The following is a 23,922-nucleotide window of genomic DNA, read 5'->3' on the forward strand; positions in this document are numbered from 1 at the left end:
TGATTTGATTTTTTATGAGAACGAAATTGGTGAGAGTAATTGTTTGAAAAATGTTTGCTTCGTCTAAAAATTAGAGCGATGGATAAAGGAAATGGCTGTTCCAACTCTGCCAAAGTATTTCTTACACCAGTTTAATTCAGTCACCTATCATATTGTCCGGGTGATCGCAAATGAATGACTCTAATAAAGAAATGAACACCACAAGGTGATTAATCTGCGGATTAATCCTTGGGCAGAGAAGCTACTGGTGATTTGTATGTTGTGAGATATGTTAATCAAACATTTTAGTGCATGAAATGAAAATTACAAGTTGGAGTGATAATTAATTAATCAGGATCTGAAATTCGAATATGAAAATTAGACAACTATCATGGAATATGCCAAGTTAACTTCTTTCCTCTTCGATTAACAAGGTCTTTAGGGTTTTGAGAGAGGAGTCAACTTTGACTGACAGTGAGATTCTTCTTTTTCATTGAAGTCTGAAATTGAGGAAGTTATTCCGGATGAAAAATTCGAACGTACCGCTTTGATCTAAGAGGCCCTGCAATTACGCTTGCTTTGGGACTGATGTTCTAGTTTAAAATTGTATACATGATATCTTCCGGTCTATTGTTTGGCACAACATTTTTAGACTACATATCTGGTCCATCAACCTATAGGATGTAACAATATCTAGCTCGAGCGATTATGTAGCCAAGTTTTCGGTGCCCCAAAGATACATCTCTTTGGTCTAAGAAGTGTTATAATCAAACTTACTCCGGAGTTGATGTACGTCTAATGGACAACTCAGATAGGGTCTTTTGCAAGATAGTGTGGGTTTTGGCGTACAGAACATTTTTATCCCGTCTACTTGTACCTCATTTGAAATTGCAAATGCAATATAAATTTATCCAAAAAAATCTTTCACTCTGTAAGAATTCAACAGTTTTGATTCAATATATCTATGTCTATTATTTTACATAACAATTTAAGACTACAATAGTTGGTCTATTGACATGTAGAACCTAATGATATCGAACTTGGCCATTTCATATAGGAGCTTCCAAGCGTAAAGACTCAAAGATATACCTCTTTAGTCATATAATTAGTCACCACATTACCAATAAACATCAATTATAAATTAACTATAATTCTTTTTCTAAATTAAGGACATAAAACTCTAAAAATTTCAATTCATGAAATTAAGAAGAGATTGAGATAAATTGAACACAAACCTTATTCAAGAAGGTTAAATTTTAATTGTTTATTATTGATTATTTGGTTAATTATCTTTATTATTTTGTTGTTTTTTTTATACTATTTTCATTAAAAAATTTTGAACACATAATATATGTTTACTTATGAAATTATACTATTTTTTTTATTTATATGATTGCAACGTGAAGATTTCATTTAATGAATTGTGTATATAAATAAATTGGTCACATAAAATGATAAATTATATTTTCGCCCTCCAACGAAAAATTAGTGGCTCCGTGGGAAAAGCGAAATGATTTATACGTAAATATGAAAAGTGAAAATATGAAAAGAAAATACAAATATTAACGTGAAAAGGCATGGTTTGGAAGTTTTAGCCATTAAATAGGTTACTGTTAATATATAATTAGGACGGGGAGTTCTAATGGCAGAGAGGAAACTCTTTGAACGGGACAACCCTAGCGAACACCCTACGGAGCGAAAAACTTGCTGGATTTCAATAGAATTTCAATAAAATTTGCTTGCCATTCCTTCAAGCTAATTGGGTTTAAATAGACTGAAGTATCTTACAAATTTGGGAATAAATTCCTAAATTACCTCCTTAATTGATGCCCATTGACTCCTAATTATGGTTAACAATTACAGCCTTAATTAGCTCCCTAAATTGATGGTCATTTACAGCTATCTTACAAAAGTATAGCCAGCCTTAATTAGCTCCCTAATTGATGGTCATTTATAGCTATCTTACAACAGTATAGTCAATTAATTATAATAGTATACTAACATCCCCCCTCAAATTGATGCTAGGCGATCAAGAAGCATCAATTTGCCAATAAGAAATTGATGACGCTGTCGTGTCATAGATTTTGTGAACACATCAGCAATTTGAAGAGCAGTGGAGACATGTGGAAGAGAAATGACACCTGTATTTACGACCTCTCGAATAGAATGACAGTCGACTTCGATATGTTTGGTACGTTCATGAAAAATTGGATTTGTAGCAATTTGTATGGCACTAGTGTTGTCAGCATGCAGAGGAGTAGAATGAGGCTGAGGAAATCCAATTTCAGTAAATAACCCACATAACCAAACAATCTCTGAGCAAGCAGCAGACATAGCCTGATATTCAAACTCAATAGAAGATTTTGAAACACGGTCTTGTTTCTTACTTTTCCAAGATATTAAAGAATCGCCAAGAAACATACACCAACTAGTTATAGAGCGTCGAGTATCTAGACAACCGGCCCAATCAACATCACTGTAAGCAACAAAGCGTACGGGAGAGCCAGGAAGACAGAATAAACCCCGAGAAGATGTGCCAAGAAGATAGTGAATGATTCGACGAACTGCCACCAGATGTAAGTGACGCGGAGTACTCATGAATTGACTGACTTGCGGAACTGCAAAAGAAATATCGGGCCTTGTAATAGTCAGATAATTCAAACTGCCAACTAATTGCCGATAAAGAGATGGATCAGGAAGAAGATCTCCATCTTGACTATGATACTGGACGTTTAATTCCAAAGGAGTATCAACTGGGGATGAATCTTGAAGGCTTGTTAAAGTAATCAAATCTGTAGTATATATTTGTGTTGATGCAAAAATATCCCAGAACAATCATAGTAAACTTCCAGCCCTAAGAAATATGTAAGTGGACCAAGATCCTTCATATTAAAAGAAGTTTGAAGAGATTGTTGGAGATTAAGGATCGTTGATGTATTAGTGCCAGTAATAATAATGTCATCTACATAAACAAGAAGTAGAACAAAACCAGCAGAACTCTTGTTAAAGAACAAAGAGGAGTCATATCTACTTTGCACAAATGAGAACTAAAGTAAGGTAGACCGAAACTTATCAAACTAGGCACGTGGAGCTTGTTTTAGTCCTATAAAGACCTTTTAACTTACACACATGTGTGGAAGATGAGGAAGTAAAACCCAGTGGAAGTGTCATATAAATATCTTCTTTAAGATCACCATGAAGAAAAGCATTTTTGATATCCATTTGATGAAGAGGCCAACCCTGAGAAGCAGAAACTACAATAATAGTACAGACAGTAGTCATTTTTGCAACTGAAGCAAAGGTCTCCTCATAGTCCACTCTGTACTTTTGCTTATTACCAAGAGCAACCAATCGGGCTTTATATCGATCCAAAGTTCCATCAGAACGAAGCTTGACTGAATAAACCCATTTACATCCAATGGGCTTAACATTTGGAGGGCAAGGAAGAATTTCCCATGTATGATTGTCATGAAGAGCTTGAAGTTCGTCCTGTATGGCTTGTTGCCAACATTCATTCTTGCAGGCTTGTGAGTAACAAGATGGAAAAGAAATATCAAATAAACTGGCAAAATATCCAATAGGATTATTAGAAAAACCATACCATCTTGGAGGTCGAGATACTCTGGTAGATCGACGCAGAATAGATTCAGGAGAATCAGACATAGATGATGGATCAATCTCGAGAAGAGGCACCATTGGTTGACGTCTTTCATACGCAAATCCAGACTTAAACCGATTAGACACAATTGGTAAATCCTCAAAAATTGGAAGAATGGGAGAAGTAGAAGAAGATTCAACAAGATTAGGAAAGAAATATTGATGCTCAAAGAAAATAACATTTCGAGAAACACGAAATTTGTTAGAAGTTGAATCATAGCAAACAGAACCCTTTTGAGAAGAATTATAACCCATAAACGCACATTTAACAGATTGAGCTGAAAGTTTAAGACGTTCATGAGAAGGTAGATGAACAAAACAAACACAGCCAAATGTGTGTAAATCATGATAATTAGGATATTGATGATGCAAATGAAAATATGGGGAGCCAAGATTTAATACCTGAGAAGGCATTCTATTAATTAGATAAGTTGCAGTAGATAAGGCTTCAACCGAAAACTTAGATGGAATCAAAGATTCAATTAACAAAGTTCGAGTTACATCCAAAAGATGATAATTTTTGCGCTCAGCAACTCCGTTTTATTGTGGTGTATAAGGACATGAAAGTTATGAGCCTTTCTCATGAAGAAAATCTTGAAATTCATGAGACATATATTCTCCTCCAGAATCATATTGTAATACTTTAATACAAGCACAAAATTGAGTCTCAACATAGGCCAAAAAGGTCTTGAAAACAGAATATACATCAGATTTAGAATGAAGGAAGTCTACCCATGTATATTTACTGTAATCATCAATAAATGTCACAAAGTACTTATATTGAGCATGAGAAATAACGGGCGTAATGCCCTAGACATCACTATGAATTATATCAAAACATTGGACAGCATGACCACCATTAGAAGGAAAAGGAAGAGTTTTGCTTTTACCGAGTTTACATGTGGAACAATTAGCAAGGAGTTCTTTATTGCCCAAGAAACCAGAATTTGATAAATGAGACAAAATAACAGGATTAGGATGACCTAAACGTCTATGCCATAATTCACTCTTACTAATAACCGTAGTACAAAATGAAGAGATACGAGGAACGGAAAAGAGTAGTGGAAATAGTCTCCCAACTTTAGGCCCCTTCGCGATTATTATCCCTGATGCCTGATCCTGCACAAGACAACCATTACGAGAGAAATGCACATCATAATTGTTATCTACTAACTGACCAACCGAAAGAAGCTTAGTTGAGAGCTTTGGAGATATAAAAACATTTTTGAAATATGGTCTAAGATCTCCAATCTCAATAATAAGTATTGTACTACCATTTGCAATCTGAATTTCAATTGAACCATGATACTTGCGAACAATGTTAAGCATGCTAGATGTGTTTGTCATATGATTTAAGGCAGCAGAATCAACAAGCCAAAGTTGAGAGGGGGATGAATTTTTACCTTGTAGTCCTAAGGCGGAGAAGGCTGAAATAATCATTTGTTGCACCATTTCTGAAGTAAGAACCACAGGTTCAGCAGCTGAAGAGGGAGTTGTAGAAACTGTTGGAGCAGCAAAATGAGTGAGATTATTTGTTGCAATTGGGGCAGTATTCGCTTTTCGGTTTTGAGGCCGTGTCGGACACTCCTTTATGACAAGTCCTAACTATTTGCAATAATTACAAAAATTCTTTCTAAAATTGGCAGCAATATGCCCATAATCTTTGCAGCTACAACAATGAATTCAGTTCATATCCTGATCCTTTCCTCTTCCTTGGACAGCAAAAGCAACCTTGATAGTATTTTCTTATTGGAAAGAGTTTTGAGTGAGAAGACGCTGTTCTTCGCGAAGTAATTCGCCGAAACAAACATCTAAAGAAGGTGACGGAAGACGACTCATTAAATTTGAGCGAAGTGTCTCAAATTCGGACCTCAACTTCATTAAGAATTAATCTCTTTTGTTTTGCTCATGAATTTCTTGAAGTACAGAGAGAGATTCTGCAGGCACTTTAGCATAAATAGTGTCAGTAAACTCAACCCATAAATTCTGAAAACCAGAATAATATTCATGAATGGAGAGATTTCCTTGGGAATAATTAGCAATATCACTCTCCGATTGAAAACATCTTGCAGTATTGTCTTGATTGTAGACCTTTTTTAAGTAATCCCACATGGCTTTTGCAGTTTTAGAAGACCTCAGATTAGGAGCAATAAGAGGGTCGACTGACCCTAGAATCCATGTCATTACTCTTGCATCTTTAACTGTCCAGTGAAGCAACTCCTTAGCATTTTTAGGAGCTGGAACACTTCCATCGATATGGCCTAACAATTCTTTTCCTATAACAAAGAGCTGGAACTGAAATTCCCATGAAGAGTAATTTTTTCCGGTGAAACGAACATGAAAACTCTCAACTGCGTTTGAAGTGGCCATCTCAAATAGCATAAGGAGACCAGAAATGCAAAATTAGTAATAACAAAACCAAGAGCAGGTCAACCAGAAGAAGCAGCAAACCCACCAAGATGAAAATCCTATAGCCAGAAAGTTGTAGGATAGAAAAATGTCCACTAGAATTTCTTGCAAATGAAGAGAACCTCCAAATAGAAATTCAGAATTTCTACGACCGAGAGTTCATCAAAGATATGAACTAAACCGAGAGTTCAAAGATATGAACTAAACAAGGAAAGCAGAAATAGAATCTGCAGAATCAGAGGCAGTAGAACCTGTACTTTGTTCTTAAAAAAAAACAAAGCTGAAACTCATAAAAGAACAGCTCTAAAACTGCCTAACCATGGCTCTGATACCATGACAAACTTGCTGGATTTCAATAGAATTTGCTTGCCATTCCTTCAAGCTGATTGGGTTTAAATAGGCTGAAGTATCTCACAAATTTGAGAATAAATTCCTAAATTACCTTCCTAATTGATGCCATTGACTCCTAATTATGGCTAACAATTACAACCTTAATTGGCTCCCTAATTGATGGTCATTTACAGCTATCTTACAACAGTATAGTCAATTAATTATAATAGTATACTAACACGGAGGATGATCGAATTACGAAGAAGATTAAATATAGGGAGAAAGGAGACATCCCATGGCAGATGTTGGTGAGGACTCTTTGGCGAAGCTCCCTAGTCATGGTGAGGAAAGGATGGATGATGTTCCTGGCTCTGGTCAGCAGAGTTTTCCGCACTCCTTTAAGGACAAGGTAGTGCAAGGTATGGAGATGGACATGGATAAAGACCCGTTGGATGATGTTAGTTTTGTGATATTTACAGAGGACATTAGCATTGATAAGTCAGATGTTATCCCAGAGGTGAGAATATCAGAGAACTTGTAGTCGAGCCGGGTTAAAAAATGGTCAAAAGCACTAGTGGTGCATTTATGGGGAGAATAATAGGTTACAAAGCCTTGTGTTCCAAAATACAGACCATCTAGAACCTTAATGGTCATCAAGTCCTTGATCATGGTAATAATTATTTCCTCGTCAAGTCTGATCTTAAAAGTGACTTTCATAAAGCTGTCTTGGATGGGTCATGGATGATACTTGGCAACTATTTGATTGTTCAGCCATGGAGCTCGAATTTTAGTGTTTTGAATTTTTCCATTGATACTGCTGTTGTTTGGATTAGGTTGCCGCTGCATCTATATCATAAATAAAGCCTTCGGGCTATTGGAGATGTAGTTAGGAGGATGGTTAAGGTTGACTATAATACGGAGGATATTTTAAGGGGAAATTATGATCGGCTAGCTATCATGGTGGATTTGAAAAAACCCCTTGTTTCAAAATTTAGTATTAATGGAGTCCTGCAAGTGGTTGAATATGAAAATATTCCTGAGGTGTGCTTTCATTGTGGGAGAGCAGGTCATAGGGATAATACTTGTCCTCAAAAGATCAACTCTGAGCAGGAGCCGAGGGTGAATAGGCAAGTCCCTACGGATGTAGAGGTGGTGATACCACAACCGGAGTTTGGGCCCTGGATGATTGTTAGTGGGAGACCCCGCCGAAATCAAAAGGCAGTGGAGGAGGGTCGAAATTCTTTCATTGAGGAGGGAGTAAGAGGGTCCCATTTCGAGATTTTAGGAGGTGATAGCGTCGACATTATTGGAGATCAGAATATGGACAATCCTGTTTCTAATGGAAGTCGTAGTGATTTGGAATCCTTACATTCTCATGCAAGACAATCATGTAGTAGTAATGGAAAAGGCAAGTCAGTTGGACATAATGACAAATTCCCTAATCGTCATAACACCTATCGAAATAATATACAAAGGTCGCCCCCTATTTCCAAGTTGGGACCCAAGCCCACATCTGAGCCTAAGAAGGCAACCTTCAAGGACTTCTTTACGTTTACAAAAAAGCAAGTTGTCTCCATATCTGTCATTAGCATGCATACTAGTTTGGACCCCAAAGCTAACTCAGTAGTAAGAATTATGGATCCAAGCCCAAGTACTTCTCATCTTGAACCTCCATTGCACCTGTGGTAACTGGATATCAGGCCTTAGTCATTCATAATATAGACCTCCGGATCCTAATGGGACTAGCATTCCTCTGGCCCCTTTATTAATCTCAGATAGTATGGTGGATGTGCCAGTTGGTAGTATTCTGATTGTGAGGCAAATGATTCTGAAGATGATGATGTGCTTTTTGCTCGTGAGACAAGCGATCCGTATTTGCAGGATTAGAGCCATGTACCGGTTCTGGGGGACTGTGGTGTTTCATTTGGTTCTTCTCTTTGTTATGTTGATCTTTGCTTGGAATTGTCAAGGAGGTCCTCTTTTTCTGTTCTATTTATATGGAGAAATTTTCCTTTTTGGGTGTTCTATTTATATAGAAAAATTTTCCTAATATGGTAATTTTGGGACTAATGCCAAAGCAAAAAGTCCAATATGCCCTTTCTTTGGTTTATAGATTAAATATTGACTTTGGGAGTATTTCAAGAAAGTGACAAACATTATTGTGGTTAAGAAGATGTGAGATTCAAGCATATTATGTGCACAGATTAAATTTCACCAAAAGCTTATGGTTAACATTTAAGTGTGCGCATATAGTGAAATTTACTTACAACTCTAATAAATCCTAAACGAAGGAAAATTTCCCTCCAAATGACAGTGCTTAAATAAAAATAGTTGTGCCCATTTATATTTACTATGATGAACTCCTTAAATGGCTAAAGAGAGAGACACATAACCTAAACCCTAATTTCATTGCTTAAATAAAAATACATCTCAAGTAATACATATGGGCTACTGGTTCATACATGCACTTAGACAAATAATTAAAACATTTATAAGTTCATAGATTAGTATACCCATTTTAATACATGTTTAAAGGTATACAAATCCTACAACTACGGAATTCAATAATAGTTAGAAGTAGTAAAGTTCTTATAGATAATAATACATAAATTAATTAATTACAGAAACTAGAAATTTACTTTTATAGTCCTGCAGAGAAGGATGTAGAGCTTTAGCCGACTCAATGGGAATCCTACTTCCTGAAAAGTTAAACAAGAGCGGAGTGAGTTCTGCAACTCATTGAATAATAATCAATAATGCATAACACATGCATTCACGCGAAATGCTTCTAAAACACTAAAATGAACACATCACCGGTTAAGCATATGGCACAACATCAGCACTCATAAATAATTACACCTTCAAATGATTAAACAAGTGAAAATTGATCAGTAACGTCAAATTATCCCCGATGAGCTATCCTCCCACATGATCTGCCCTCTTAAACGTGTGCACCAAGGAGCCAATCCCCATACATGGCCGACCAGTTTAATCCTCACTTGATTAGCCCTTTTTTTTCCATCATCTCTTTTTTTTCCATTACCAAGGGAAGGTCACCCTGTGGTTTATCCATATCAATCATACATAGATGCACACAGGGACGCCGATCTCCCCATACATGGCCGACTATATTGTAGACTGCCCTCACAAACCTGTGGTGATCCATTTCATCTCAATTCCACACAAACAAGGCACAAGATCACAACACAAGTAATCAAACAATTCATTCAACAATGCACCAAATCAATCCTTAATGCGCAAACGTAAAAATATAATTATATATTAATAATAACATAATGATATAAATATAAAATAAATTCTAAGTTATGTTTCATATATATATATATATATATATATATATATATATATATATATATATATATAGATAAATATATATAATGTGTATGGTATATAAAATAAATAATATGTGTATGCAAGTGATGATTATGCATTATTTATTATTACTCACAGTGATAGAGAAAAGAAGAAGCTCTAACTTGGATTTTGACTTGGAGGAGTAGTAGATAAGCTCTGATGATTTAAAGAATTTAAAAATGCAAAGGAAAGAATTGAATCAGACAAAGGATTAATTTAAATGGAGAATTAAATGATTAATTTAATAAATTATCTACAAATCTAACTACTATACCTAGACTAGATTCTACTGAAATTTCGACAATACCTCTTCTAAAATTGGACTATCCACATGTTCAAATATCAATAATTTCGTTAAATATTAATTCAATCTACACAACTCATTCATTGGACAATCAATCAAATCAAGTTCTCATCCACTTTTAACCTCAACATCAATATTCAATTATCACAACTGTTTTACATAAACTTAACTTATGTTCTAAATAATACAATCCATTGATTCTTATAGATATATATGTATATGTATAAGCATATATGTATGGTTAGCTTCCATCATTAATTTACAAAGTAAATAACTTTATCAAGCATTCTTTAATCATTTACTAAAATTCTATATAAGTCATTAAGAACCAATGTTTCCATTAAATTACAATTTAATAAACTCAACTTCTAAGTAATCCAATTCACAACTTAAATATATACCAACACTAACAAGTATAAAGAACATTATATATATATATATATATATATATATACACATTTCCATATTAACTTATTAAAAGAACACAAGGTGTCCACAATAGCGCTATCCACCGAAGAGTTTTTCTTAACCTAACCTTATACACTATGAACATAATAATTTTTTTCTTATCGGATTCAAAATTTTAGCAGCATATTCTTCATATCAAAATGGTTTTTAAGGCCAAGAAATCATAATATCTGCGGCCACATCAAATTTTTCCAATTTCCTCCATTTAAACTAGCAATAAATTAATTAGTTGATTTATATGTATGTTGAATTGCAGTTCACAGTCAAATTCTAAAGAGTAAAATTTCCCAACCATCAACACTGACAGCAGCTAACTAAGGATTTAATTCCTAACGTTCTAATTTATACTTCAAATCATTAATCTTAAATCAAGAACTCAAGAAATAAACTCAGAAGGATTGACATATGGCTCACCTAGTCAAGAAATATGACGGAAAAATTGGATATACTCGTTAAAATGACCGAAAATGAACTTCAAAGCCAAAACCCACTTCCGCTGGCGATAACTTGACTGGAGGAGAAGGCAATGGAGGGTGGGCCTTAGTGTCGGTCCGGCCACGATTTCAGGTTGTGATAGAAACTAATATAACAAATCTAATTAAAATTATTATATAATTTTAGTCACCAATAAAATTAAAAGTTTTTAATTAGGATGGGACTAACTTATCACTAATGATTTTGTTAATCAAGTATTAAAATACAAATAAAATGTAAAATTCCTGTACATGTAAAAAAATATGATTTATTATATTATAATTTGAATACAAATTTCTAATTAGAATGAAATTAAATTTATAAGATTAATATTATAAAAATAATAAATTGATATCATAATTAGAATAGGATTAATAATGATATTTTTATCAATTCATAAACTTAAACTTAGCAAGACATTTTAAAAACTCAATTTTGCCTTCATTCATACTTTTATATATATTATAGATGTTTATAATTGTGATAAAATTAGAATGGAAATGATTATTAACATAGTTAGCATGACTTAGGTTTGGTTAAAGATTGATTTAAACTTCTTCCGTCAAACTACGTTGTTTTGATGGTAACATGGTTATTATTACTATTATTATATGGACTCCTACTAGCTAATAATTTAAAGACTATATTAGATTTCAATGATGTGAAATATCTTGACATTGATTAAATATATATACTAATTAAGGTATTGAATCTCAATTTCATTAATTATGTTGATTTTCAAATTGTCATCATTTCAATGGATATATAAAGTCTTCTAACAATTAAGATATGTATGTAAAGTCAATTAATGTATTTATGTCTTAGTCTAATCTAATTATAATACTACAAGTTAAACCATTAAAAAACCAAAGTAATTAAAATTTTTATGATTCAAACCAAATCAAACTCTAATCAAACCAAACCGATCTAGAATTAGTTTAAGATAGAGAGAAAATCTCTTTTTCTTCTTTTTCTTCTTCCTCTCCTTTGTTTACGTCAAATGAAAGAGGATACTTATCCAGTTACGGTAAACCTATATTCAGTCACCGTTTGGCCGATCAAGTTTCTATTTTTGCGTGCTAAAAAATTCTTGTTTTGTTATTTTTGAGTTTTCAAATTGAATTTCACGATTCCTGCCATAATCTTTGTTGAAATAAGTGCTAATTTATAGTTTTCTGTGAATCAAACTTGATTGTGTGTTAGAATTAAGGATTTAGTGGAATTATTTTAAAATTTGTGTTTGAGTTTTGCAAATTTGAGGCTTTTAATACAATGACAAAATTTTTAAAAATTATCAAAAAAAATTGATAACACAACTAAGATCCTCATAAAATTCTAATCATTTTGATGTTTGATGTATACTAGAGAAGTTTCTTTATTGGTTCAATTTTCTGGCCACCACCATATATGGTGCCAGCAGCAACGGTCCTTAAAAAACCTGGTCAGTTTGAAATTTTATTTATGACATCTATAACACCGCATCATCACATCACCAGCAATAAATCACACACCCCAAGAAAAACTGCTTAAATTTCTCCACATTACTTCGTTTCACCCCAACTGCACTGCAGCTGTGCCAAGCACAACTTGCGCTAAAACTATTTATCATTTGAATTAATCTCAAATTAACATGCAAACCCTTAATTGATTTCAAGATTACCAAGTTGAAATTTAAATTAGATTACATGTCAAATTAAGGTGAGACTGATCCATCTGAACATGCTTTTGATGCTCGCTTCAATCACATCCTAAAACCATTCATTTAATACCTACAAAATCAATGTTAGTAATCTCATAATAAACCTATCTAAAGGAGGGAGGAGAAAAAAGTTATAAACCTACAAAACCAATGTTAGTAATCTCATAATCAACATAAATACAATGCACATGAACAAAATGACAAGCTTCATTACTAATTCACAATCAAATATAAAATTACAAAACCAATACCTCAATTATAGCTCACTGTATCCGATGACGTTTGAGCTTAAACTATAAACAAAGTTCTTCAAATGAATGAAATAAACAACTTAAGGTGCAAGAATGAGACTGCATCCTCAGATATTAGTTACAATTAACTGATATTCACCTGTGACGGAATTTAGGACAAACAGCAATTACGCCTGGCTTTACTTCATCGAAGTGATATCTATCAAACATTGTTATTTTGTTAATGATTAGTGAAAAGAAATACTGCAATATCATTCTTCAATCCCAAAAGAAATATTAAAAATATGTGTCATTGCCTATTATCAGCTAATCTATCAAGGGGCGCACTTTAAAAAATAAATAAATGCATGTAAAACATATTTTTTAAAAATGCAGGACAAAATATTTCACCTGTTTTCAGTGAGGAAACTTCTCACAGCTGTTGGGAGTGTAGCCTGACCCCTGCTGTGGTTGCCTACACCTACAGAGAGAAAAAGCAGTAAATGAGTGCTACTTTCTCACATCCCCAACCTCTAAATTGGTGATACACTACAAATTAATTTCTGAAAATACAACACAAATCACATCATTAAATGAAACACAGTTCATCCTACCATTCTGATAAATTTTGCATGATAAAAAATTTACAATCCATGACAAGAAGGAACTAAAAGATAGTGGCAGTAATTTATTTCACATATTACCTAAAAAAAGAGAGCTCTTTGCTATTTCATGTTATGAATGCTTTTCTCAATTGTTTTGCATAATACAGATAGAATTCATTCACTACAGCTCCTGGCAATTATAATTGATGGTACAACCACCTCTTAGTTTGCTATGACCCAGAAAAAGCAAGAAAAATAGTCTCAGTACGAAACTCGCATGAAACCCATCCCAATGTCCTAGGAGTAGAGACTGCTACAGCATTAAAAAGGACTACTGCTGCAATAACAAGGATTATTAAAAATGAAACAATTGCTAGGAGGAGGCTAAACCTACCAAAAAACTTTAAACTTTGCATTTTATAACGATTGCACCCCAAGTCCAACTTGATCCCTCAGACACCTCAATTTCAACTTTTTGTCACAATTGCACCCCAATATAAAATTGGTCAAAATTAGTTAATAAAATATACTAAATGTGGGTCTCACGGCATATTTGAGTTCGTTTAACCCCCAGGGAATGAGTTGGCTAAATTATATAAAATAACTTGCATGAATCCCTGTGCATTGTAACTTGCAAGTTGCATCTAACCTGTGTGTTTAACAATAAGGCTTAACTCCAGAAATTATGAGGACAAATACTTCATGCATATACATTTATAATCGTGAATGAAGAAAAATACCTGTTATGACCTGTAATGATGCCGATCTTTGCCGAAATTCTGTCTGTTGTTTATCTAAGTTTTCCACACCCATGCCACTCAAGGGCTCAAGTGATGAATGTACAGTCTCAATTTTTGTATTGGCTCTACTGGGAGATACCAGCTGATTAAGCTGGATTTCAATTTTTTCTAGACGTTCTTGTAAGGCTTGAACAGCCTCTACTGTGTGAAGACCATGCAAGTCCAATTTCCATGGATTCTTTTCGCTATTTCTTATACTTAAAATTTCCTTGGCTGCTTTAGCATTGAGTCCTTCAGCATCCAACCACTCGTTACGAGCCTTCAATGACAACTGGTGGGCAGAAAAATGATCCCCTCTCATAAAGGCATTAGTGGCTGCCCTGGAATGCTTAGATGCCAACCTGGTGGATACATGATCTGAGAATTCTTTATACACTAATATTTCCTCATCAATTATCAAAGTAACATTTGTCAAGTTGGCAACCATTAGGAGCAATCTGAACCATGAACAATGCAGTGACCTTTCTTTTGTACCAAGAGTCACCATCTACTGTATATATTCAAAATTATATATATATGTATAACCATATAAGAGCAAATTTACGGGAAATAATAGCTTGACTGAATTTCATTATATTTTGCTTATGCTACAAAAGATAGCACATGTATTCAGCAAATCAATACTCATAATAAAGTTTGTCATAGTATCCGTTAGGGAAAAAAACACTTGAGGAGACAATAGGATAGCTTGAAAATTGAAATGATCCAGATCATGCAAACACATTGCTGAGAGAGGGGAAAAATGCAGGATACGGACCTCATCATCCTTAGTGCATTTCTTCGTTGGCTCAAGTAAACATCATGCTCTTCCCACTCAGGCTCCACAGGTAAGGATCTCAAGTGCTCTAGAATCAGTTGCAAGTTTGCAACTGCATCATCGGAGAGCCTCTGCTCAGAAGCAGCACAGGCGTCCTCCAATTCTTTGTGATTACCTCTGAAAGCATCCTCGAGAACAGAGCTCAGATCAGCTATGTCTGCAGCAAGATCTGAGGTCTTTTTTAAAAAAGCACTCTCATCTTCACCTTCGTTGCTTTGATGAAAACCATCGCAATTAGTTGTACCATTCTGCTCAGAGCTGTCAGTAGAAACCATCTCTTTTAATAAAGTTGTAGCCTTTTCAATATCATTATTAGCTGCGGCCATGACATCCTGAATCAAACTTTTGTCAACCCAACTAGAAAAGAATGCAAAATCAGGATTCTTAGACTCAACTAGACCAGAATCATTAACTCCTTTCAATTTATTGACATTAACATTATCTGTTAAGGAAGTAAAGTCAGCAGAAGAGAAAGATGTTGAAGAAAAAACGTTATTGGCGGGCAAGTTTTCACAGGGACGAAGAGCGTTGGTTGGCAGGGGAGGAAAAGGATCGTTGCTATCGAGCTGATGATGAAGAAGACCTTGTTTTTGACGCTGCTTGAGGTCAAAGGCAGCCCAACCCGGAGACTTGCCTCTCGACCGCGACTTATAGGAAGTGTTCATTTTGTTTTAGAGCATGCTTGAACAGAAACGCCTGGAATTGTGCAGGTGATTACAACTAGGTAAAAAGATGTAAACTTTCATTCAACAACTAGCCAAAAAGATTGTAGACATAACACAGACAACCATAGACAAGCTAAAGAAAATTCAATTAAGTGACCGCTAGATACTTAACCAGCAACAGAAATTAAAAATAAAGTTTAAAAAAATAAAAAAATACCTCGATTGAAGCTATTCAGGAAGATAAACGCGTAACCAAGGCGTCAATCGATCCAAGGGCCCAGATGGAATGGCAAATATATCAGAATAATCTAAATTGGATACTGCCGGAGACTTGTTCGATGGCAAAGCGATTCTGCATCTCAAATCCATAAATCCTGCAATTTCTTTCTTTTCTGAGAAGAGGGTACCAAAATGAGAAAGAGAGAGAGAGAAAGAGAGAGAGGAGAAGGGAATTAAATTAAATAAAGAAAAGCCTGCGGCTGAGAAGGGAAGGGGAGAAAAAAAAAGACAAAGGTGGCTGTCCCACTTGCTCTACCCTCCAGTCAACCAAAAAGGTCTAACAACTTTTTTTTTTTTTTTTTTTTTGTGGGGGCAGAAGTTCGGGTGGCCATTTTCCGGTTCTTGGAACCGGAACTGTCGGTTTGGAACCGTGTGAACCAGAATTGAAACTGTCCAGAAAAAGAACCAGTCCGAATCAGAACAGGAATTGAAAGGTTATGGTTCACTTCTGATTCTGGTCTGGTTTTCTTTTTTTTAACTGTAAACCAACAATTTAATAAGCTTTTTGAAAGTTCTATTAAACAATTAGAACCGGCGATTTCGAAATTTTTGAATTTCTCCATTTAAAAGCTACAACTAGAGGTTCCTCTCAATCAAACAAATCTTTCTTCAAAAAATTCTATTATAAATTTCAAATTAACTCTCCAACAAATATAAACGGCTATATTATAACTAATTTTAAGAATATTTGTGAAAGTTCAAATTTTTTTTTGTTTTATTATAAATACTTTGTTATTTCTATTCATTTTCACATCAATTATTTCTTTCTACCTTCAATAACTCTAAGCTCTTCAATTTATAATTATTTGCAAATCAATCTCAAATAGCCTCTTCAATCTCCAATTATTCTTTTTAATATTGTTTGAATTATTCTCAAATAATCCCTTCAATCTCTAATTATTCTCTCTAATTTTTTTTTACTTAATTTTTCCAATTTGCAATTTGCATTCTATAATGGCAAGTGAAAAGAAATTTAAGTTTTACAAAGGGCAAAAGAAAAATTGGAGAAACACAAAATTCAATCTCATCCATACATATGAACGGCATGTTTGGTTTCACTTTCGAACAATTTGATTTTGAGGAAAATTTAAATGATGTAGAAGACTCACAAATTTTCAGATAAACATCTTCTAACTCTTCCTTATTACAATATTCTAAAAGAAAAGAATAATTAGTTGAAATAATTTCTAGGAAACATTATCTTTTAGTTTTGGTAAAAAGTGGATTTTATTATCAAAATATTATAAAATCTTTGTGACAAACGAGTGCCTATAAATACTCCAAAACGAACCATTTTTCTTTATCTAAAAAAGCAATAAAAAAAAAAAAAAAGTTACAACTTTTATTTTTACCGGTGAACAACGTGTTTCAATTTGTAGGCATAACACATCTTTAGGTCGATGAAAATGAGTCATTGCACTTCATGTTTTTTGTGATAGATATACTGCAAATAGTATATATATGATGATTAATTCAATTTTAGATAAATATAAATTAACCAAAAAGATTTTTTTTTTTTTATTTCATTTGATAATATTCTATCAACAATGCATCAATTGTTGATCTCAAAAAATTTGTGAACTGAATCTTGGTAGAAAAAATTTTCATATTAGGTGTGCATGTTATATTCTAAATTTATGTGTACAAGATAATTCAAGAATTTTTCATTCGTTTATTTCTCTAATTGAAAAGGCATTTATTTTTTATGGAGACATCCCCAAATAATAAATTAAAGGGCTAAATTTTGTAAGGAAAATAATAAAATAGCAAAACGTCTTCTAAGGGATGTCCCAACTCATTGAAATTCAACATATGAATTACTCTTTTGGATATAGAGAATTATTGTGCACATTTTTTACTAATAATTTGGCACAAGTTAATTTATATCCACAAAATTAAAATTTTATATAAAAATTTTGGATATTTTAAAAGCTTTTAATGATACTACATATATTAGTAGGGTTTACTATCACACATCTCATTTATTTTTGCATGTATGCATTAATACCAATAGTGCATTTCAAGAACATGAAAATGATGAATGATTAAAAGATTTCATTTTTTCAATAAAAAAGAAATGGTTAAATTATTTTAAAAATATTCCACCCTTTTCTTGTGAAACACCGCGTAATTTTATTTTGAGTTTTTATTAAATCAAAAATTAGAAATTTTGACTGCGTGGGCTGCAAATACTGTGTAATCTTGTCTGCTTCCAAATTCGCGAGTTAGCCTAAGCCCAAAGTATAGTATCGTAAGTCCTAACCGAGAATTTTCTAAACTCCTTAAGAATTATATTGGGCGTTAAATATTAAGTCAATTAAAATTAATTAACCGGACCCATAAACCAGTTTGAAAGTCCTAAGAACCAAGTGAAAAATCCCTAAACCAAGCAAAAATCGAATAAAATTACTGAATCAGACCAAATCGGTTTGAATCTAATCAGAATGGTATATAAGCTCTAGATTTTCCCTTCCCTTCTTTTTCTTTCCTTCTCTTCTTCTTCTCCGGCGATACACCCCTCCTTCCCTCTCCTTCCCTCCCCGTTTCTGGCTACCAGAGCCGATCGAGCTCACCTTCTCGTTGTCGCATCACCCTGCAGTTGCTCCGACCACCCTTCCCCTCTCTCCTTCATTCCTAGCGAGCGTAGCAATTGCAGGAGGGGGTCGCGATTCCGCTCGACTATGAAGTTGCGCCTCCAGCTCGATTTTTCGGCGATTCCAAGCCACGAGTCAAGTGTGGCCGACCTCCTTTCTTCCCCTGCTTCTGTTTTATGGCGTCAGTCTTGAGTAATGTCGCTTGGATTGGAAGAACCCAAAGAAGGGCAGTTGGCCAAAGGTTTAGAGGCAATTTCCGACCAAATGGGGCACACTCAGCTTAAATTGGTTATATATTTGAGGTCCTTGCATGATTTCGAGCATTTTGGTGTGCGGGTTGCCCAATTCTAGGCTGTTTGGATTTCTTCGCCGGCGGCAGTTCTCTAGCGACACTCCGACAAGGTCCCAAGAGTCAAAAACATCTCCTCTTCGTGCGGATCGCGGAATCGTAGTTCGATTTTCGAATGGTATGCTCTAAGACCTAGTTCTCATTTTTGGTATAAGTTCCAAATTTTAAATTATTGGTAGATTAAGCTAAAATTGAATAAATAGTTAATTAAAGGACTTGAAATGTTGGATTAGTAGTGTGGTTTCTGATTATACAATTAGAACTGCTTAGCCACTTAATTAGTGCATGTTAAAACACAGGTAATAGACTAGAATAGTTAAATGAATATTATTCCTATTAAGGAACTTCGATGGATAGACTTATTTAATTTTGAAAATTAGAAATATAAGTCATTTTGAATATTTTAACCTTTAAGTTAGGTTAGTTGAATATTGAAGTAGATATAATTAAATAACAAGAACTTAAGCGTGACCGTAGAAAGACTTAGTCAATTGTTTAGATAACTGTTAATTTAGTTTAACTAGGATCGATTACTTGGTATATATGAAAAGATAGATAACTATACTTGTATACAACATCACTGATGAATTTGAATTGGAGTAAAATTTTAGCAAATGAAAATTTGCAAACGGTGAACATTGAGTTATGAAGATGGCGGTTGGGGTATGATTGATGAATATGATTATGGCGGATGAGAATTTAGTTTGATTGATTGCCTAATGGATGAGCTTTGAGAATTGTGGTTTAGTCAAATTTTACGGGAGGTTCTATCGTAATTTCGATAGAATCTAGGTTAGTCATAATTAATAATTAAGTTAATAGGTTTATTTAGAGTAATTCTTTAACTTGATATATAATAAATAAAGTTTTTTATTTGTTTTATTATTGTTTATTTATTTATTTATTTTTCAAGGATCAATTATTATTATATATTGTTAATTACTACTTCCCTTTATTTAATTGTAACTGAATATGAATGTCTAATTGTGCATTTGCATCATGATATTTAATTGCTTGAATATGTTTTCATGTAATTACAATATTTGATTATTTGTGTTGTGGTATTGCCATGCCTTGTTTGGGTGGAATTGGGATGAAGTGGGTCATCATGGGTTTGTGAGGACGGTTTTGAAAATGATGAAAATATGAAATTTGATCGTCGGCTAGGAATGGGGAGATCGGTGCCCCCATGTGCACCTAATGATATGATATGGGTGATACCTGATGATATGGTGTGGATGATTTGGAAAAACATAGGGTAGCCTCCTGTTGGTATGGAAAAGGAAAGAGAGTATAAAAGAAATAAGAGAGCTGGTCAAGTGAGGATTAGACTGGTTGGCCATGTATGGGGGATCGGCTCCCTGGTGCACACGTCATGAGAGGATGGGCCATGTGAGAGAACGGCTCATCAGAGGTTTCGGTGACGCCACACACCAATTTCCACGTGATGTAATTATGTGAAGGTGTTAATACTTGTAAGTGTTGTTGTTATGCCAATTGTGTGACTGTCTGCATGACCATATAACTAGTTGGATAATTAGATTGATATATTTTCACATTCGTGTGAATGCATGTGCGTGCAATAATTATTATTCCTTATAAACTCATATGTCGTTGTTTACCTTTTCTAGGAATTAGATACTTCCGTGTTCCGATTAAAGCTCTGTCTCTTTCCCTCAAAGCTAGACAACTTTTAAAGTTAGCAGTTATTTAAATTATGTAGCTATATATATTAAAACTTGCTTATGTTTATCTGTTAGTGAACTTCGCAGTTGTAGGAATAAAATCAATAAACTAGTGCGAATGTTTAAACAATCATTTACGAGAATGTTTGAATCTATTAGCCCACATTATGAATGTATTGTATTATATTTAGACCCAAGCTATAAAATTGTATAAGATGTTAGATTTGGGTTAAAAATATAATATAAATATGTGACTTATTATGCATAGCAATATGGGTTTAATGCTTGAAGTTTACATTGATATAGTTGAATTATGTAGTTAGACTTACTCCGGGCCTCAGGGGCCTTAAGTTTACCTGGGCCCTAGTGCTAGTCCGGTCCATGGAAGTCGTGATATCTTGTTACTTGTGTTCTTTTATTTTTCTATATTTAAATTTGACATTTTTTATGTGATTATTTGACTATTTATTATTAAATATTAAATGTTGATATAGAAGATAGAGTGAAGGTAAATATGTTAATAAATGAAATTAAGAAAAATATTATAGATTTATATATTGAATTTGTTCAATTTCTAGTTCTTCTACTTTTTCTAATTTGGCTTAAGTTCATAATCGATTATTGGCAACCGAAGTGTAAGTGTTGTTGAACTTATATTATTAAAAAAAAAAAAAGGAGATCCGGTTTCGGTTCCGGTTCTACTTCGGAACTTAATAATTATCTTAACACTATTTTCAAGTTGGTGATAATGTAAGATGCAACAACTTTCAAACGCTTTTAAGACATTGAACCAAGAACCATATTATATTCCTTAAAGAAGAGCTCTTCTTTAAAGAAACAGTTTTGGGTGCAACAACTTTCAAGACATTGTTATTAACTTCTACTATGTATTTTTGTAAGTATCTATATTTTGACTAGAACTCTTTTTCCTTGATTTTACTTGTTTGCTTTTTGACTTTTTTGTGCTTTGCTCTCAATATCTTTTTCTTTTTACTCAATCCTTGCATCTAAATTTTTCTTGAGAACAAGTAATGACCTCTCCATGTTTAGTAATTGATTGCATTTTATTCAAAAATTAAAGGTCAAGGATTTTTGTTAATCAACTTTTAACTTTCAATTCTTCCTTGATTGTGTTATTTTTATAGTATATTTTATGTAATTTTTATTAAGATTTTTAATATTTTAAATTTATTTAAATTAATTTTTATTTAATTTTGTTATATTTTTATTCAAAAGCTTCCTTGAAACACAACTCACTTGATCTTAAGAAAATTTGTAGGATTTGGCACAGAAAATGACAAAATGAAGCAAAATATTCAGCCTTTAGCCCGCCTGGACCATGCTCGCTGAAGCACGCCCGTGCTGCAATTACATTGGACTTCTAGAGCCTAGCACGCCCTGCCCGTGCTATTAAGCACGCCTGTGCCACGAGACCCCACTCAAGCGTGCCTTTGAGCACGACCCATGCTGAACCTTCCACAAAGCCAAGATCTAGCACGCCCAGACCGTGCTTCATAGCACGCCCGTGCTAAAGACCAAGAGTTGATTTGAGTCAAAATTGCCAACCAATTCCTACCATTTTTATGAGCTCACCTTGGATACTTTCTTCACATGCAAATCAAGCTTTAATCTATGCACATGGGAAAGTCATGATTGAGAGAAATTTAAGGCTTAATTGCGAACTTTATTTCTTAACAAAGGTGGACTTTATTCCCTAAACTATGTGGATTTCCCTCCCAAGAAGTCTATATAAAGGGAAGAAGAGTTCATTGTAAATCATCCCCATATCATCCCATATCATACCATTCTATTCCATTCTATCTCATCTCATTCTCTTAGTTTTGTATATAGTTGCATTTCTTCAAGAAGTTCAAGTATTTCAAGAGTTGTGCAAAGATTCAAGGAAGTCATCTGAGCCAATTGTTAATTAGTTCTTATTTCTAAACTCTTAATTTTATTTATTTCTTTCATTATTCTTATTGATTATGGAATATTTATCAAGTATTATTGCGTTTTATTTAAGTACTATGTCTAACTAAACTCTCATATTAGGGATTTGATATAGCTTAATTTCTTTTCCAATTTATAATATTAGATTTGTTTTTCTTTGTTCAAGTTATAATTTATTGATAAACTTAATGTTTCCAGGCAGAGTTTCTCCCCTGGATTGATTTATTTCATTAATCACTATCGGAAGAAGGATTTTTGATATGAAAAAGTTAATGAATCACATGAGAATAATAACTTAATGCGGAAGCTATATGATTTGACTCATAGGGGTTTTCATAAATTAACAACTTTAATTTATGAATTCATAAACAAACTATAAAACTTAATGATTTAATTCATGTTTGATTGTTCTATAGGAAGATAGGTAGTTAAAAGGAATTAAACTAACTAACAATACATCGGGAGAGCTTGTTAGTGATTTTAGAGTTGTTTCCCCTACTTGAATAATTAAAATTGATTAATAAACTAATAAAATAAATTTGATAAAATTAAGTGAAATCAAAATCGCTAGTAGTTTTTAATCCTTGCTTTCTTTAATCAAATTTTGCTTGCTTGACTTCTTCTTAATTTTATTTCATATTCTTGAAAAAATTTCGTCATTTATCGTTTAAATAATAATAGATTAACATAATTTTGGTACTTGGTATACAATTCTTGCAGGAACGATATTCTACTCATCATATATTAATTGTAGCGATTTTGTACACTTGCGAAACCAACTGCCATTCCTCACTGCTTAAAATTTCATCAATTGTTTGAATTGATTATGCATCTAATTCATTTAATTTGATTTCTTTGTTGCCTCTAATTGATATTAGATTGGCCATGCTTTTGTTTAGCGTATTTATTTTGATTGTGGTGGGTTCGCCATATTTCTATGAGGTCTTTTTTTTTCCCCTTTGGTTTTGAGCTTGCGTTTATCATACCTACCACACTAATTTTGTGAATTAATATTTGTATTCAAATAACCCCATTTGCTTTTATGGAGTAGGAACAATGACATATAAGTTGTATCGTACGTACTTTATATATAGTAGTCAGTTGTATCATATTGTAAGTAATAGCAACAATATCTACAAATTACAGAATCAACAAACCTTTTACGTTAAATGTGTTTCTTGGATATTAGTCTCTATATGACATTTGAATTATTAGAAGAATCATCAAAAAGAGCTTTCTCTATCTATATTTTG

At 33.5% G+C, this 23,922-nt stretch overlaps 1 protein-coding gene across 2 annotated transcripts; it reads right to left on the minus strand.

The window, feature by feature from the left end:
- Positions 1-12,884: 12,884 nt before the first annotated feature.
- LOC105634656 (smr (Small MutS Related) domain-containing protein) lies at positions 12,885-16,279 on the minus strand. Of its 2 annotated transcripts, none has more exons than XM_012217539.3 (5): positions 16,030-16,279; positions 15,088-15,843; positions 14,271-14,671; positions 13,337-13,406; positions 12,885-13,145 (listed from the first exon to the last, which is right to left on the minus strand). In XM_012217539.3, exons 2-5 carry the CDS (start codon positions 15,810-15,812, stop codon positions 13,082-13,084), a joined length of 1,260 nt encoding a protein of 419 aa, XP_012072929.1. In that variant the 5' UTR covers positions 15,813-15,843; positions 16,030-16,279; the 3' UTR covers positions 12,885-13,081. The 2 variants fall into 2 exon arrangements, with proteins under 2 accessions (XP_012072929.1, XP_020535152.1); XM_020679493.3 differs by having other exon boundaries at positions 15,088-15,867.
- Positions 16,280-23,922: the final 7,643 nt, after the last annotated feature.

This window comes from Jatropha curcas, unplaced genomic scaffold (genome assembly GCF_041381405.1).
Source record: "Jatropha curcas cultivar XTBG-Jc1 unplaced genomic scaffold, XTBG_Jcur_1.0 HiC_scaffold_1141_pilon, whole genome shotgun sequence".
NCBI lineage: Eukaryota > Viridiplantae > Streptophyta > Magnoliopsida > Malpighiales > Euphorbiaceae > Jatropha > Jatropha curcas.